The sequence below is a fragment of the Geotrypetes seraphini genome, chromosome 6 (genome assembly GCF_902459505.1).
Source record: "Geotrypetes seraphini chromosome 6, aGeoSer1.1, whole genome shotgun sequence".
NCBI classification, from domain to species: Eukaryota; Metazoa; Chordata; class Amphibia; order Gymnophiona; family Dermophiidae; genus Geotrypetes; species Geotrypetes seraphini.
Genome location: NC_047089.1, coordinates 1,738,563 through 1,752,976, shown reverse-complemented (window position 1 = coordinate 1,752,976; position 14,414 = coordinate 1,738,563). Strand labels below are relative to the sequence as shown.

The 14,414-nt window shown below is 47.4% G+C and overlaps 1 protein-coding gene across 3 annotated transcripts in view; it reads right to left on the bottom strand.

The window, feature by feature from the left end:
• ILK (integrin linked kinase) overlaps positions 1-14,414 on the bottom strand; it is a 185,058-nt gene that overhangs the window by 167,808 nt on the left and 2,836 nt on the right. For 2 of the 3 annotated variants that reach the window (XM_033949504.1, XM_033949506.1), the window contains exons 2-3: positions 10,187-10,294; positions 9,703-9,931 (exon numbers count right to left, since the gene is read on the bottom strand). In XM_033949504.1, the coding sequence (XP_033805395.1) occupies positions 9,703-9,791 (89 nt within the window). In that variant the 5' untranslated portion in view covers positions 9,792-9,931; positions 10,187-10,294. The remainder of the gene's footprint in view (positions 1-9,702; positions 9,932-10,186; positions 10,295-14,414) is intronic. The other variant, XM_033949505.1, reaches the window with a different exon arrangement.

Below are 14,414 nucleotides of genomic sequence, written 5' to 3'. Positions count from 1 at the left end.
CACAAAGAAACAGCAGAGATGTCCGACAGTGCTCTTGATTAATTCAGTGAGAGGACTCAACACATACGTTTTCGGCCAGCAAGGCCTGCCTCAAGAGTCTCTTTACCGTATCACATAACATGTTGAGTTAAGTGATTGGATGTACAAGTAATACCAACAAATACAAAAACATTGTCATCAGTTGTAACAATTTTTGTTCTTGTGGAAGCCACCTAGAATGAAAGGCGAGATATTAAATACTTAATAAACAAAGCTCCAACACGCATACTACTGCGATTCAAAATTTTTTTTTTTAATAATCATAAAACTTATCTTTATGCCCGGCAGCTCTACATCTCCTAACAGGAATCTCATTTTGCAGCTCTCTGCTGCTGCATCAGGGGAAAATTGTAGACATCTTTCCTCAGGCACATTTCAAATATTTCAATTACCCCAATACTGACTGAATAAATGTTACATCAGGGAGTGCTAGAAAGGTAAACCCCGAATTCTATAACCAGTGCCTGTCAGTGGCCGCTTTAAAAGTGGCTGCCAATCGCATGTCAATCATGTAACAGCACCGGTTACAGAATTGCGCCTGATTCAGCTAAGATAACATAGGTGGCTGAAATGTAGGCCTCACCGATCAGGACTCCCCAAAGCCGCGGTTTAGGGGAGTCCTGCCGGCTCAGTTGATCAGGGGAAATTCCCCTGCAGCGATCAGCTGAGCCGGCAGCGGTGGACAGAGAACCACCCCCCCAATCAGCAGGAGTGATGCCCACTCCCTCCTGCCTGACACCCACACAACACCTCCCCATCTGAAATCAGCAGGAGGGATGTTCACCCCTCCTGCCTGTGAACAACCCCCCCCCCCAACGCTACCAACAATGGATGAATCTGTTGATCTGTTGCAGTAATAGCAAGATGCTTCAGCATCTTGGCACATGATGGAAGGATGTTGCAGATGGCAGACAAGACACAAATGATGTCATGTAACAGTAGCTCATTTAAATCAAAAAGCAGCTTCTGTAGGTTTTTTTAATCAATAAATTCAGTTGCCAATTGTCTAAGATCTGTTAAGTTTTAAACAGATACTAGTCTCAAGATTTTAGAGAAAGACACCAGGGCAAAGTTTGTTGCTATCCCCGTGGGCTCTGTCTCTATCCCATAGGTACCAGTCCTCGTGTCATTCTCTAATCATAACATGATAAAATTTATCCGGCAACAAATTCCAAAGTTTAATTACAAGTTGTATGAAGAAATATTTTCTACCGTTTGTTTTAAACAGCCTGTACCACAGTGGTCAATCCAGGTCGCAAGTACCTGGCAGAATCCCAAATAGTAGCAACATTCCATGCTACCGATCCCAGGGCAAGCAGTGGCTTCCCCCATGTCTGTCTCAATAGCAGATTCAATGATAAATAGGATAAAAATCCTCTCATATAAGGACGGGCTAAAGAGGTTAGGGCTCTTCAACTTGGAAGAGAGACGATAGAGAAGGGCATGTGATCTGAGGTCTACCGAATCCTGAGTGGTGTAGAATAGATACAAGTGAATTGATTTTTCTCTTTCAGGAAGTGCAAAGAACTAGAGGGGTATTGAATAAAGTTACAAACAGGAGGAAATATTTTTTTACTCAACAAATAGTTAAGTTCTGAAACTAATTGCCAGAGGATGCAGTAACAGCAGTTAGTGCAGCTGGGTTTGATAAAAGGTTTCCACAAGTTCCTAGAGGAAAAGTTCAAAGTCTGCTATTGAGACAGACATGAGGGAAGTCACTACTTGCCCTAGATCAGCAGCATGGAATGTTGCTATTATTTGGGTTTTTGCCAGGTACTTGTGACTTGAATTGGCCACCGTGAAGACAGGATACTGGACTAGATTGTCCACTGGTCTGACCCAGTAAGGCTATTCTTATGCTCTTATGAATTGGCCTATCTTTATTGAAACACCCTTCGTCTCCTTCCACTTAACCAGTTTTTAATCCAGTCTTCACTTTAGGGCCCTTACCAAGGGCACTCAGTTTATTTATCAACTGCCTATGCAGCACCGTGTTAAAGATTTTGCTAAAACTCAAGTACACCACATCTAGCAATCCTCCCATATCCAAATGTTTGGGAAAATGCATTTCCTGATATTACTCCTAATTCTATCACCCTGCAACCTCAATTCATGTTCTCTAGTTCTATCACTTCCCCATGTCTGAGAAAGATTTGTTTGTATATTCTTACTTTAAGAACTTAAGAGTGGCCATACTGGAACAAACTGAAGGTCCATCAAACCCAGTATCCTGTTTCCAACAGTGGCCAACCCAAATCACAAGTATTTAGCAAGATCCGTTATGTTGCTTATCCTAGGAATAAGCAGTGGATTATCCCCAAGCCATCTCAATAATGGCCTATGGAATTTAAAAGGAAATTAGCCAAACCTTTTTTAAACTCTGCTAAGCTGATTTCACCGTATTCTCTGGCAACAAATTCCATCGAGTGAAGAAAGCACAGTTACTTACCGTAACAGGTGTTATCCAGGGACAGCAGGCATATATTCTCACATGTGGGTGACGTCATCTACGGAGCCCCGATGCGGAAGCATTTTCAAGCAAACTTGATTGAAGATTTAAGTTTGCTCTGCTGCTCCACGCATGCGTGCCTTCCTGCTCCACTAGGGGGTGCATCCCCTCGTGGTCTCCAGTTCACTTAACTAGCCAAGAAGCCAACCTCGGGGAGGTGGGCGGGTTGTGAGAATATATGCCTGCTGTCCCTGGATAACACCTGTTACGGTAAGTAACTGTGCTTTATCCCAGGACAAGCAGGCATAATATTCTCACATGTGGGTGACCTCCAAGCTTACTGAAGAGGGATGGAGGGAAGTTGGCAATTTAAGCAAATAGATTTCGCAATACCGATTGGCCGAACCGGCCATCGCTTCTGGACAGGGAGTCCAGACAGTAGTGGGAGGTGAAGGTATGAACCGAAGACCACGTGGCAGCCTTGCAGATTTCCTCAATAGGTGTGGACCTGAGGAATGCTACGGAGGCTGCCATCGCTCGGACCTTGTGTCCCGTTACTTGACCATGCAGCGCGAGACCAGCCTGAGCGTAGCAAAAGGAGATGCAATCGGCCAACCAGTTGGACAAGGTGCGTTTGGAAACTGGGTGACCTAACCGGTTTGGGTCGAAGGACAAAAACAGTTGTGGGACTTTCCGGTGTGACTGAGTGCGTTGGAGGTAAAAGGCCAACGCTCTCTTGCAGTCGAGAGTGTGGAGCGCCACTTCTCCGGGGTGAGAGTGGGGCTTGGGAAAAAACACAGGCAAGACAATGGACTGATTGAGATGAAAATCAGACACTACTTTAGGTAAGAACTTTGGATGGGTGCGGAGTACCACCTTGTCGTGATGGAATACCGTGAAGGGTGGGTCCGCTACCAGAGCTTGTAACTCACTAACCCGCCGGGCGGAGGTGAGCGCGAGCAGGAAAATCACCTTCCAAGTGAGGAATTTTGGATGGCATTTGTCTAGGGGCTCAAATGGAGGTTTCATTAGTTGAGCCAGAACCACGTTAAGGTCCCAAACCACCTGGGGGGGGGGGGGGGTTTGAGAGGAGGGTGGACGTTCAGAAGACCCTTCATGAAGCGAGAGACTAAGGGATGGAGCGAGAGGGCTTTCCCTTCCAGGGGCTGATGAAAGGCCGCAATCGCACTGAGGTGTACTCGAATGGAGTTGGTCTTTAGGCCGTAATGAGATAATTGAAGTAAATAGTCAAGGACCAGAGGGACAGGGACCGACACCTGGTCCTGGCTGTGGGAGGAGCACCAGGTTGAGAATCTGGTCCACTTTTGGGAGTAGCAGGTTCTCGTCGAGGTCTTTCTAGAGGCCTCCAATATCTCCTTGACTGATTGAGACACGGGGAGGGCAGTCAGGGGGAGAGAAACCAAGCATTCAGATGAAGAGATTGAAGATTGGGATGTAACAATGAACCCTGACCCTGTGATAGTAGAGAGGGAAACAGAGGCAGAGGCAGTGGATCTCTGACAATGAGTTGAAGTAGAAGGGAAAACCACGGCTGGCGTGGCTAGTGAGGGGCAATCAGGATCAGGGTGGCTTGTACTGTTTTCAGGTGGACAAGCGTTCGCAGTATCAGAGGAAACGGCGGAAACGCGTACAGGAACCTTCCCTCCCAGTCGAGGAGGAAGGCGTCGGCCTCGAGCCGGTCCGGGGAGTATATCCGGGAGCAGAAGAGAGGCAGCTTGTGGTTGTGAGGGGATGCGAACAGATCTATTTGAGGCGTCCCCCACCGTTCGAACACCCATCGTAGGGTTTGAGAGTGTAGTGACCACTCGTGTGGCTGGAGGAGGCGGCTGAGTCTGTCCGCCAGACAGTTTTGTTCTCCTTGTATGTACACCGCTCGAAGGAAGGTGTTGTTGGAGATTGCCCATTTCCAGAGGTGCAGGGCTTCCCGACAAAGGGACCAAGACCCCGTCCCCCCTGTTTGTTTACGTAGTACATCGCTACCTGGTTGTCGGTTCGGATGAGAACCACTCGGTCGTGGAGCAGATGTTGAAAGGCTACAGCTGCGAGATAGATGGCCCGAATCTCTAGCACGTTGATGTGGCAGCGACGGTCTTCTGCTGACCACATCCCTTGGGTGCGTAGGCCGTCCAGATGGGCTCCCCAAGCGTACTCCAACGAGTCCGTGGTGAGTACCTTGCTGTGGGGTGGGGTGAGGAAGAGCAAACCTTTGGAAAGATTTGAAGAGTCGGCCCACCAGCGGAGCGATCGTTGCAATGAAGGAGTCACTGTCACGGGACGGTCGATCGGGTCCCGGTCTTGACGCCATTGAGAGGCCAGGGTCCATTGATGGATTCTCAGATGGAGGCGGGCGAAGGGTGTGACATGGACGGTGGAGGCCATGTGGCCCAGGAGAGTCATCATCTGTCGAGCTGATATCGAGGTCAGCAGGGAGATCCTTCGACTCAGACTTACTAACGCCTCTAGGCGCGGAGGGGGGAGGAAGGAACGGAGGCGAACTGTGTCCAGCGTGGCCCCGATGAACTGTAGGGACTGCGAGGGGCGTAGTTGGGATTTTGGGAAGTTTATTTCGAACCCCAGACTTTGTAGGTAGGTAATAGTCTGTTGGGTCGCTGAGATAACCCCTTCCCTGGACGGGGCTTTGATTAGCCAGTCGTCCAGGTAGGGGAATACCTGGAGGCCCTGGGAACGTAAGGTTGCTGCGACCACCACGAGGCACTTGGTGAAGACCCGAGGTGATGATGCAAGGCCGAAGGGGAGGACTCGGTATTGTAGGTGCCAGTCCCCTACCTGAAAACGCAAGAACTTGCGGTGAGCGGGGTGCACTGGGACATGTGTGTACGCCTCCTTGAGATCGAGGGAGCAGAGCCAGTCGCCCTCGTCGATCAGGGGGTAGAGTGTCGGTAGGGAGAGCATCCGGAATTTTTCCCGTACCAGAAATTTGTTGAGGCGTCTCAAGTCTAGTATTGGGCGTAGGTCTCCCGTTTTTTTCGGTACCAGGAAGTAGCGGGAGTAGAAGCCCTTCCCCCGTTGGTCGAGGGGAACCTCCTCCACTGCTCTCAGGCGAAGCAGGTCTCGAGCTTCGGAGAGGAGTAGGGGTAGCTGAGTCCGGTTGGGAGGGCAATTCCTTGGGGGGTTGTCCGGAGGAATGGCCCGAAAGTTGAGAGAGTACCCTGATGAGATCACGCCAAGGACCCATGCGTCCGACATGACTTGTTCCCAGCGAGGGTAAAAGGCTTTGAGCCGACCCCCGATGGGAAGGGGGCCTGGGACTATGGTGGAGGGGGCCCGCCCCCTTCCGCGTATCCCGTCAATAGGACGGGGATGGTTTGGTGGTCGCAGGCGGTTGGGACTTGGGCATGGCCCGGTGGTGGGCTTGCGGACGCCTGGGTGGGGGCCGCGAGAAGGCAGGAGTGGATTTTTGTGGGTAGCGGCGCGGAGGGGCCCTATACGGCCTGGACGAGGGCGGTTTGGGCTTTTGTCGGACAAGGGAGGCAAACGAGCGTTCATGTTCGGAGAGGCGTTTTGTAGCCGCCTCGATAGTGTCATCGAACAGTTCTTTTCCCACGCAGGGGAGGTTAGCCAACCGGTCCTGTAAGTTGGGGTCCATGTTGACCAGGCGCAGCCAAGCTAGTCGGCGCATGGCGATAGCAAAGGCTGCCTCTCTGGAGGAGAGTTCGAAGCCATCGTAGGCCGCGTGGAATAGATGGAGGCGTAGGTTGGAGAGAGACTCTAAAAGCAGGCCAAACACTCCTTGCCGGGAGGCCGGTAGGTCAGTTTCAAAGGCTCTCAATAGTCCAATGAGGTGTTTGAGGTAGGATGTGAAGGTGAAAGTGTAGCTTTGCACCCTAGAGGCCATCATTGCGTTTTGATATAGTCTCCTGCCAAACTTGTCCAGGGTTCGGCCTTCTCGGCCTGGGGGGACCGCTGCTGAGACCCGGGATGGGTGGGCCTTTTTCAAGGAGGATTCTACTAGCAGCGATTGGTGGGAGAGCTGTGGTTGCTCGAATCCCGGGTAGGGTACTGTGCGGTACTTGGCCTCCATTTTGGAGGGTACGGCTGTGACCATGTAGGGGGTCTCCAGGTTCCTGAAGAAGGCCTGTTGGAGTACCGGGTTAGGCGGTAAGCGAAGGGACTCTCTGGGCAGTGATGGCATATCCAGCTCCGCCAGGTACTCTTTAGAGAATCTGGAGTCGGACTGGAGGTCTAAGTCCAAAGCGTGGCCCATGTCCTGGACAAAGCGAGTGAAGGATGGGCGAGATGTTCCCGGGACCCCGTGCGTGGTCGGTGAACGAGACCTTCGTCGGGTGGAGAAGGATGGGGAGGCTTCCCTCGAGTATCGAGGTTCCTGCTCCGATCCATGCTCCGAGGTCGGGGAAGAACTGTGAGAGTGTTCTGGGGTTGTCGATCTTCGGCGTCTCGAGGAGCCCCTCGGAGACGATGCCGGGGTTCGGGGTACCGATCGATGTCGAATCGGTGACCTCGACCCGGACTCCCTCGGAGAATACCTGCGACCTCGGGTTGGGGTCCCGGTTCGAGGGGGAGTTTGGAGGATGCGCGGGTTGGAGAGTGATAACTCAGCCACCCTTAGTGGTCCCATACGAGGTATGGGAGAACGGCCTCGTAGAGTTGGTGAACCTCGGGCCTTCTTGGAGGTACGGCGGTTCGGGGTTTCTGTCGTTTTAGCACGACGTTTTGCCCCTCGGCGGTCTGTGGAGGGAGAGCGTCTTGGGCGCCTCGGCGAGGAGTCCGAGGAGGATGGGATGCGGCGAGGATTGCGCACTTTTCCCCGAGGTTGCTCGATGCGAGGCTCAGGCTGGTCTGGTACATGCGGGGTCGAGGTCGAGGCCGATTGAAACTGGGTCATTGCAGCGGACAGCTCCGACGAGATCATCGCTCGGAGTAGGTCCTGGAAGACGGGCACGGACAGCATCGAAGGCATGTCCACTGCCTCGGTGCACTCCACCGGGGGCGACCTCGTATCAGAGTATTCCCGTGTGGTGGAGGCACGGCCCGAAGGCTTGGAGGGCTTAGCCGGGGCTGTAAGCATGGGGCTTCCGCCATGCGTCGACGTTGTCCCCGAGGCTGGCTTCTTCGATGTTACGGAACCTGAAGAGGGAAGACGGGACTTACCCGGGGCCGAGGCTTTCTGTTGTCCCGAGGACTTCGGAGTCGAGTCTCGAGGCGATGCCAAGGTATTCGGGGCCGACCTCGAGGCCGAGGTGGAGGGTTGGTCCGGGGTGAAGAGGTCCGCCATGCGGGCTTTTCTTCGACGGAGGGCCTGGTTCTGGAAAGTAGCGCACTGGGGGCAGGAGTAGGTTGGATGAGCCGCCCCCAGGCAGAGGATGCACCGGCGATGCGGATCTGTGAGGGAAAGAAGCCGCTCACACCAGGTGCACTTTTTAAAGCCGGTCAAAGGCCGGGACATTAAATCGAAAGTAGCCGCGGCTCGATTAGCCACGCGGCCACGGGGACCCGGAAGCCTCCGGGTCGTCAAAAACGAAGCAGGAATCAAGTTAAAAGGTAAAGAATTTGCGCACAGCGACTTAATCGAGGAAAAACAAGAAAAAATCGCGGTGCTAGAAGGCAGTTGGGGCAGAGCCTGAAAAACACGACTTCTAGGCTCAGCGGAAAATTTTGAACTGGAGACCACGAGGGGATGCACCCCCTAGTGGAGCAGGAAGGCACGCATGCGTGGAGCAGCAGAGCAAACTTAAATCTTCAATCAAGTTTGCTTGAAAATGCTTCCGCATCGGGGCTTCGTAGATGACGTCACCCACATGTGAGAATATCATGCCTGCTTGTCCTGGGATAAATGTTTTTTCCAGATTGCTTAAAATCTATTACTTAGTAGTTTTATTGCATGCTCCCTAGTCCTAGTATTTTTGGAAAGAGTAAACAAGCAACTTACATCTACCCATTCCACTGCACTTAGTATTTTATAGGGGATCAGCCTAGTGCTAGAGCAGCTTCCACAGCCCCCTACAATTCACTTAACACTTCATTACACTAGGTACAAAATATGTAAACTGCAGTATATCAAGTCCCATCCCCTTTACCCTATATCCCCTGAGCCGTCCCTTCTCCAAGCTGAAGAGCCCTATCCGCTTTAGCCTTTCCTCATAAGGAAGACGTTCTATCCCTTTTATCATTTTTGTCTCCCTTCTCTGTACCTTTTCTAATTCCGCTATATCTTTTTTTGAGATACAAGGGCATTATAACATTTTCATCTTTGTTTTCCATTCCTTTTCTGATCTAACATTCTATTTATTTCTTCGCCACCGCCACACACTGAGCCAAATGTTTCAACATATCCTCAGTGATGACACCTAGATCCTTTTCCTGGACAGTGACTCCTAACCTGGAACCCTGCATCATATTTCAGGTTCTTCTTTCCCACATGCATCAGTGGCAGTGTACATGGATAAGCCTATGTGCATCAAGTGTCACATGCAACTAATAATAATCTGAAAGTTACAAATTCCTTGGCCCCAAAGCCATGTGTATGCCCATTTTGGAGTTATGTGCCACATTACTTAGGGGCTACTTTAAAGAACAGCCAATTAAAGGTGCCTTTGACCTAGCTCTAGACACAAGCTACTAAAATTGCCCCTAATGGTAACATTTTTGACTTGTCTCACATCACATGTTATTCCTGGAGCATCCTCATTTTCCAGGACAGAGTAAGCATTAGCTGATGGGTCTCACCTGCCAGAACCCACTTATTCCTAGAGTAGAGGACAACTATTTCTTTTGTGTTACTCTTAACTCTGACAAATGTGCCCACTCCATTTTGGTTTGGATTTCTCCTCTACCATTTTTATTTGCTAGTCCTGCTCCCCACCCATTATAAATTTTCACATTCCTCTCCTGCAAATGTATAGAAACAGGAGCCAGCGATTAGTAGCATTTAGCAATAGTCCCTGGCCTAGCTGCTCTTTTTCTTATGTATTTCCTGCCCAAAAGGGGAAATGGGATCCAATTTCTTCTTAAACAAACAGGTTGTTTCCACCTATTGCTCCTCCCTCCACCTTAGCTCCACTGAGCAGAAGTCATTTTGCCAATCTGGATTGCCAATAGCTTGAAGCTTTTTTGTTTTGTTTTTTTACCACTGCCTAAGAAATAAAGCAGCCTGCATACAGAAATGCAAGTAATTAAATCTAAAATCCATTCCAAATGCAGGTACCATAACTCACCCTTGGTTCAAGTCATTTTCAGTATTGTCTAGCCATAGACGAACAGCCACAGCGTTGCCATCACGGCACTGAGTAAAGATGTCATCCATGTTGCCCAACAACACTCAGCACTCACTATTCAAGGGCAGAACTGAGCAACACAATCGATTCAGTGGCAAAGGTCCAGCACATGAATAAATCCACAACTGAGGAGATGAAAGACACAAACCAGAGCCCGTGCCTTTGATACCTAGAGAAGAGAGAAGAGAACCTATGATGTATACTAATGCACACATACTGAATAACAAGACAAAGTTGGACAAGTTCCTGCTAAACTGGAACTTACGCAGGGGAGGCTGGACTCATTTAGAGCACTAGTCTTTGACCTGGGGGCCGCTGCGTGAGTGGACTGCTGGGCACAATAGACCACTGGTCTGACCCAGCAGCAGCAATTCTTATGTTCTTAACAAATTACACAATGAACTCAGGACACAACCAAACACACCTCAGTGCACCCTCCTATTGTGTGTCTATGTGCATACGGGTCTTGGCATGAGGCGGACAAGAGATGTCTTGAAAGCTCCCCAAGCAGCAATCCTTTTCATCAAGTGCTCTAGAAATAAAACAAAAACAAAGGAAAAAAAATTATATCTTTTTATTGGACTAACTTAATGTATTTTATGATAGCTTCCTCAGATCAAAAAAAAGAAGGGGTTACCCTTTGAAAGCTAATCATAAACTACATTTAGGCCAATAAAAAAAGATATTTTTTCTTTGGGTTTTTAAAATTTCTACATATTACCTTGAAGCGTGGACTAACAGCAACCACACCTTTGCATTATTCCTGTACTCACATCCATTTAATCAGCTCAAAGACATGGGGGAAGCCTCTGCTTGCCCTGGGATTGGTAGCACTTTCACTAGTCTTTGGGGATTTTGCACGGAATTCCACATAGATTTTTATCGCTGCTCTTTGGGGATTCCACTTGGAATCTTCATACTCTATGGGGATTCTGCACAGAATTTTGCTACTCTTTGGAAATTCATCATGGAATCTTATCGCTACTCTTTGTGGATTCCACATGGAATGCCGCTACTCTTTGGGGATTCATCACATAATCTTATTGTTACTCTTTGGGGATTCCACATGGAATGTCGCTACTCTTTGGGAATTAATCACGGAATCTTATCGTTACTCTTTGGGGGATTCTGCACCGAATCTTTTCGCTACTCTTAGGGGATTCCGCACGGAATGTTCCTACTCTTTGGGGATTCTGCATGGAATCATATCACTCCTTTTAGGAATTCCACACAGAATGTCGCTACTCTTTGGGGATTCATCACAAAATCTTAATGCTACTCTTTGGGGATTCCACATGGAATGTCGCTACTCTTTGGGAATTCATCACAAAATCTTATCGCTACTCTTTGGGGATTCCACGGAATATTCCTACTCTTTGTGGATTCCACATGGAATGTTGCTACTCTCTGGGAATTAATCACAGAATCTTTTCGCTACTATTTGGGGATTCCACATGGAATGTCGCTACTCTCTGGGAATTAATCACAGAATCTTTTCGCAACTCTTTGGAGATTCTGCACGGAATGTTCCTACTCTTTAGGGATTCCCCAAGGAATGTTATCGCTACTCTTTGGGGATTCCACATGGAATGTTCCTACTCTTTGGAGATTATGCATGGAATCTTATCGCTCCTATTAGGAATTCCACACAGAAGGTCACTACTCTTTGGGGATTCATCACATAATCTTATCGCTACTCTTTGGGGATTCATCACATAATCTTATGGCTACTCTTTGGGGATTCCACATGGAATGTCACTACTCTTTGGGGATTCCACATGGAATGTCACTACTCTTTGGGAATTAATCACAGAATTTTATCGCTACTCTTTGGGGATTCAACATGGGATATGTTATATACTATATAAGACACCTGCTTTCATTTATAAATTACTAATACCGTATCAACCAATTAGAACATTAAGATCTATTGATCAAAATTTACTGACGGTTCCTTCATTAAAATTTATAAACACCAGACGACAATTTATATTTTCTGTAACAGCCCCACAAACCTGGAATGCTCTTCCAATTTTTTTACGTAATGAACAAGACTTGGTAAAATTTAAAATCCAATTAAAAACATTTTTGTTTAATGATGCTTTTAATACTTAATTTAATAATATTCAAATCAATAATTCTAATATTTTGTACCATTCGTTTTAATGTTTCCCCTTTTGTGTTTTTCCTATGTATCTCTTTTTATTCGACAAATGTATTTCATAAACCCCTCTTACCCAATGTAATGTAGTTTATATTATTCATTGTAAGTATTTAAAGTTTGTACTGTATGTTTTCTTTTAATTATTTTTTACTATGTACATCGCTTTGAATAAGATAAAGCGATTAATCAAGAAAAATAATAAACTTGAAACTTGACTTGAAACTTAAACTTGATATGTCTACTCTTTGGGAATTAATCACAGAATCTTATCGCTACTCTTTGGGGATTCCACACTGAATGTTCCTACTCTTTGGGGATTTCACATGAAATGTCACTACTCTTTGGGGATTCATCACATGATCTTATCGTTCCTCTTTGGGGATTCCACATGGAATGTCGCTACTCTCTGGGAATTAATCACAGAATCTTATCGCGACTCTTTGGGGATTCAACATGGGATGTCGCTACTCTTTGGGAATTAATCACAGAATCTTATCGCTACTCTTTGGGGATTCCACACGGAATGTTCCTACTCTTTAGGGATTCCGCACAGAATGTTCTTACTCTTTGGAGATTCCACACGGAATGTCGCTCCTCTTTGGGAATTAATCACAGAATCTTATTGCTACTCTTTGGGGATTCTGCACGGAATGTTCCTACTCTTTAGGGATTCCGCACGGAAAGTTTCTACTCTTTGGGGATTCCACTAGGAATGTCACTACTCTTTGGGGATTCATCACATAATCTTATCGTTCCTCTTTGGTGATTCCACACGGAATGTCGCTCTTCTTTGGGATTTAATCACAGAATCTTATAGCTACTCTTTGGGGATTCCACAAGGAATGTTCCTACTCTTTGGGGATTGCACACGGAATGTCACTACTCTTTGGGGATTCATCGTATGATCTTATCATTCCTCTTTGGGGATTCCACATGGAATGTCGCTACTCATTGGGAATTAATCACAGAATCTTATCGCTACTCTTTGGGGATTCCACACGGAATGTTCCTACTCTTTAGGGATTCTGCACAGAATGTTCCTACTCTTTGGGGATTCCACATGGAATGTCACTACTCTTTGGGGATTCATCACATGATTTTATCTTTCCTCTTTGGGGATTCCACATGGAATGTCGCTACTCTCTGGGAATCACAGAATCTTATCGCTACTCTTTGGGGATTCAACATTGGATATGTCTACTCTTTGGGAATTAATCACAGAATCTTATCGCTACTCTTTGGGGATTCCACACGGAATGTTCCTACCCTTTGGGAATTCCATATTGAATGTCACTACTCTCTGGGAATTAATCACAGAATCTTATCGCTACTCTTTGGGGATTCAACATGGGATGTCGCAACTCTTTGGGAATTAATCACAGAATCTTATCGCTACTCTTTGGGGATTCAACATGGGATATGTCTACTCTTTGGGGATTCATCACATGATCTTATCTTTCCTCTTTGGGGATTCCACATGGAATGTCGCTACTCTCTGGGAATTAATCACAGAATCTTATCGTTTTTCTTTGGGGATTCAACATGGGATGTCGCTACTCTTTGGGAATTAATCACAGAATCTTATTGCTACTCTTTGGGGATTCCACACGGAATTTTCCTGCTCTTTGGGGATTCCACATGGAATGTCACTACTCTCTGGGAATTAATCACAGAATCTTATCGCTACTCTTTGGGGATTCAACATGGGATGTCGCTACTCTTTGGGAATTAATCACAGAATCTTATTGCTACTCTTTAGGGATTCCGCATGGAATGTCCCTACTCTTTGGGGATTCCACGCGGAATGTCCCTACTCTTTGGGGATAAGAACATAAGAACATAAGAACTGCCATCTCCGGATCAGACCTTCGGTCCATCAAGTCCGGCGATCCGCACACGCGGAGGCCCCGCCAGGTGTACACCTGGCGTAATTTATAGTCCACCATATCTTTATATGCCTCTCTTAAGGAGATATGCATCTAGTTTGCTCTTGAAGCCTAGGACGGTCGATTCCGCAATAATCTCCTCTGGGAGGGCATTCCAGGTGTCAACCACTCTCTGAGTGAAGCAGAACTTCCTGACATTAGTCCTGAACCTGTCCCCCCTTAGCTTCATTCCATGTCCTCTAGTCCGTGTCAAATTGGACAGTGTAAATAATCTTCTCTGCTCTATTTTGTCGATTCCTTTCAGTATTTTGAAGGTCTCGATCATATCCCCACGCATTCTCCTTTTCTCAAGGGAGAACAATCCTAGTGTTATAAGTCTATCCTCATATTCCAGTCTCTCCATACCCTTCACCAGTTTTGTTGCTCGTCTCTGCACCCTCTCCAGTAGTTTTATATCCTTCTTTAGGTAGGGAGACCAATGTTGGACGCAGTATTCCAAGTGTGGTCTGACCATTGCCCTATAAAGCGGCATTATAACTTTCTCCGATCTACTCGAGATTCCTTTCTTTATCATGCCCAACATTCTATTTGCCTTCTTTGCC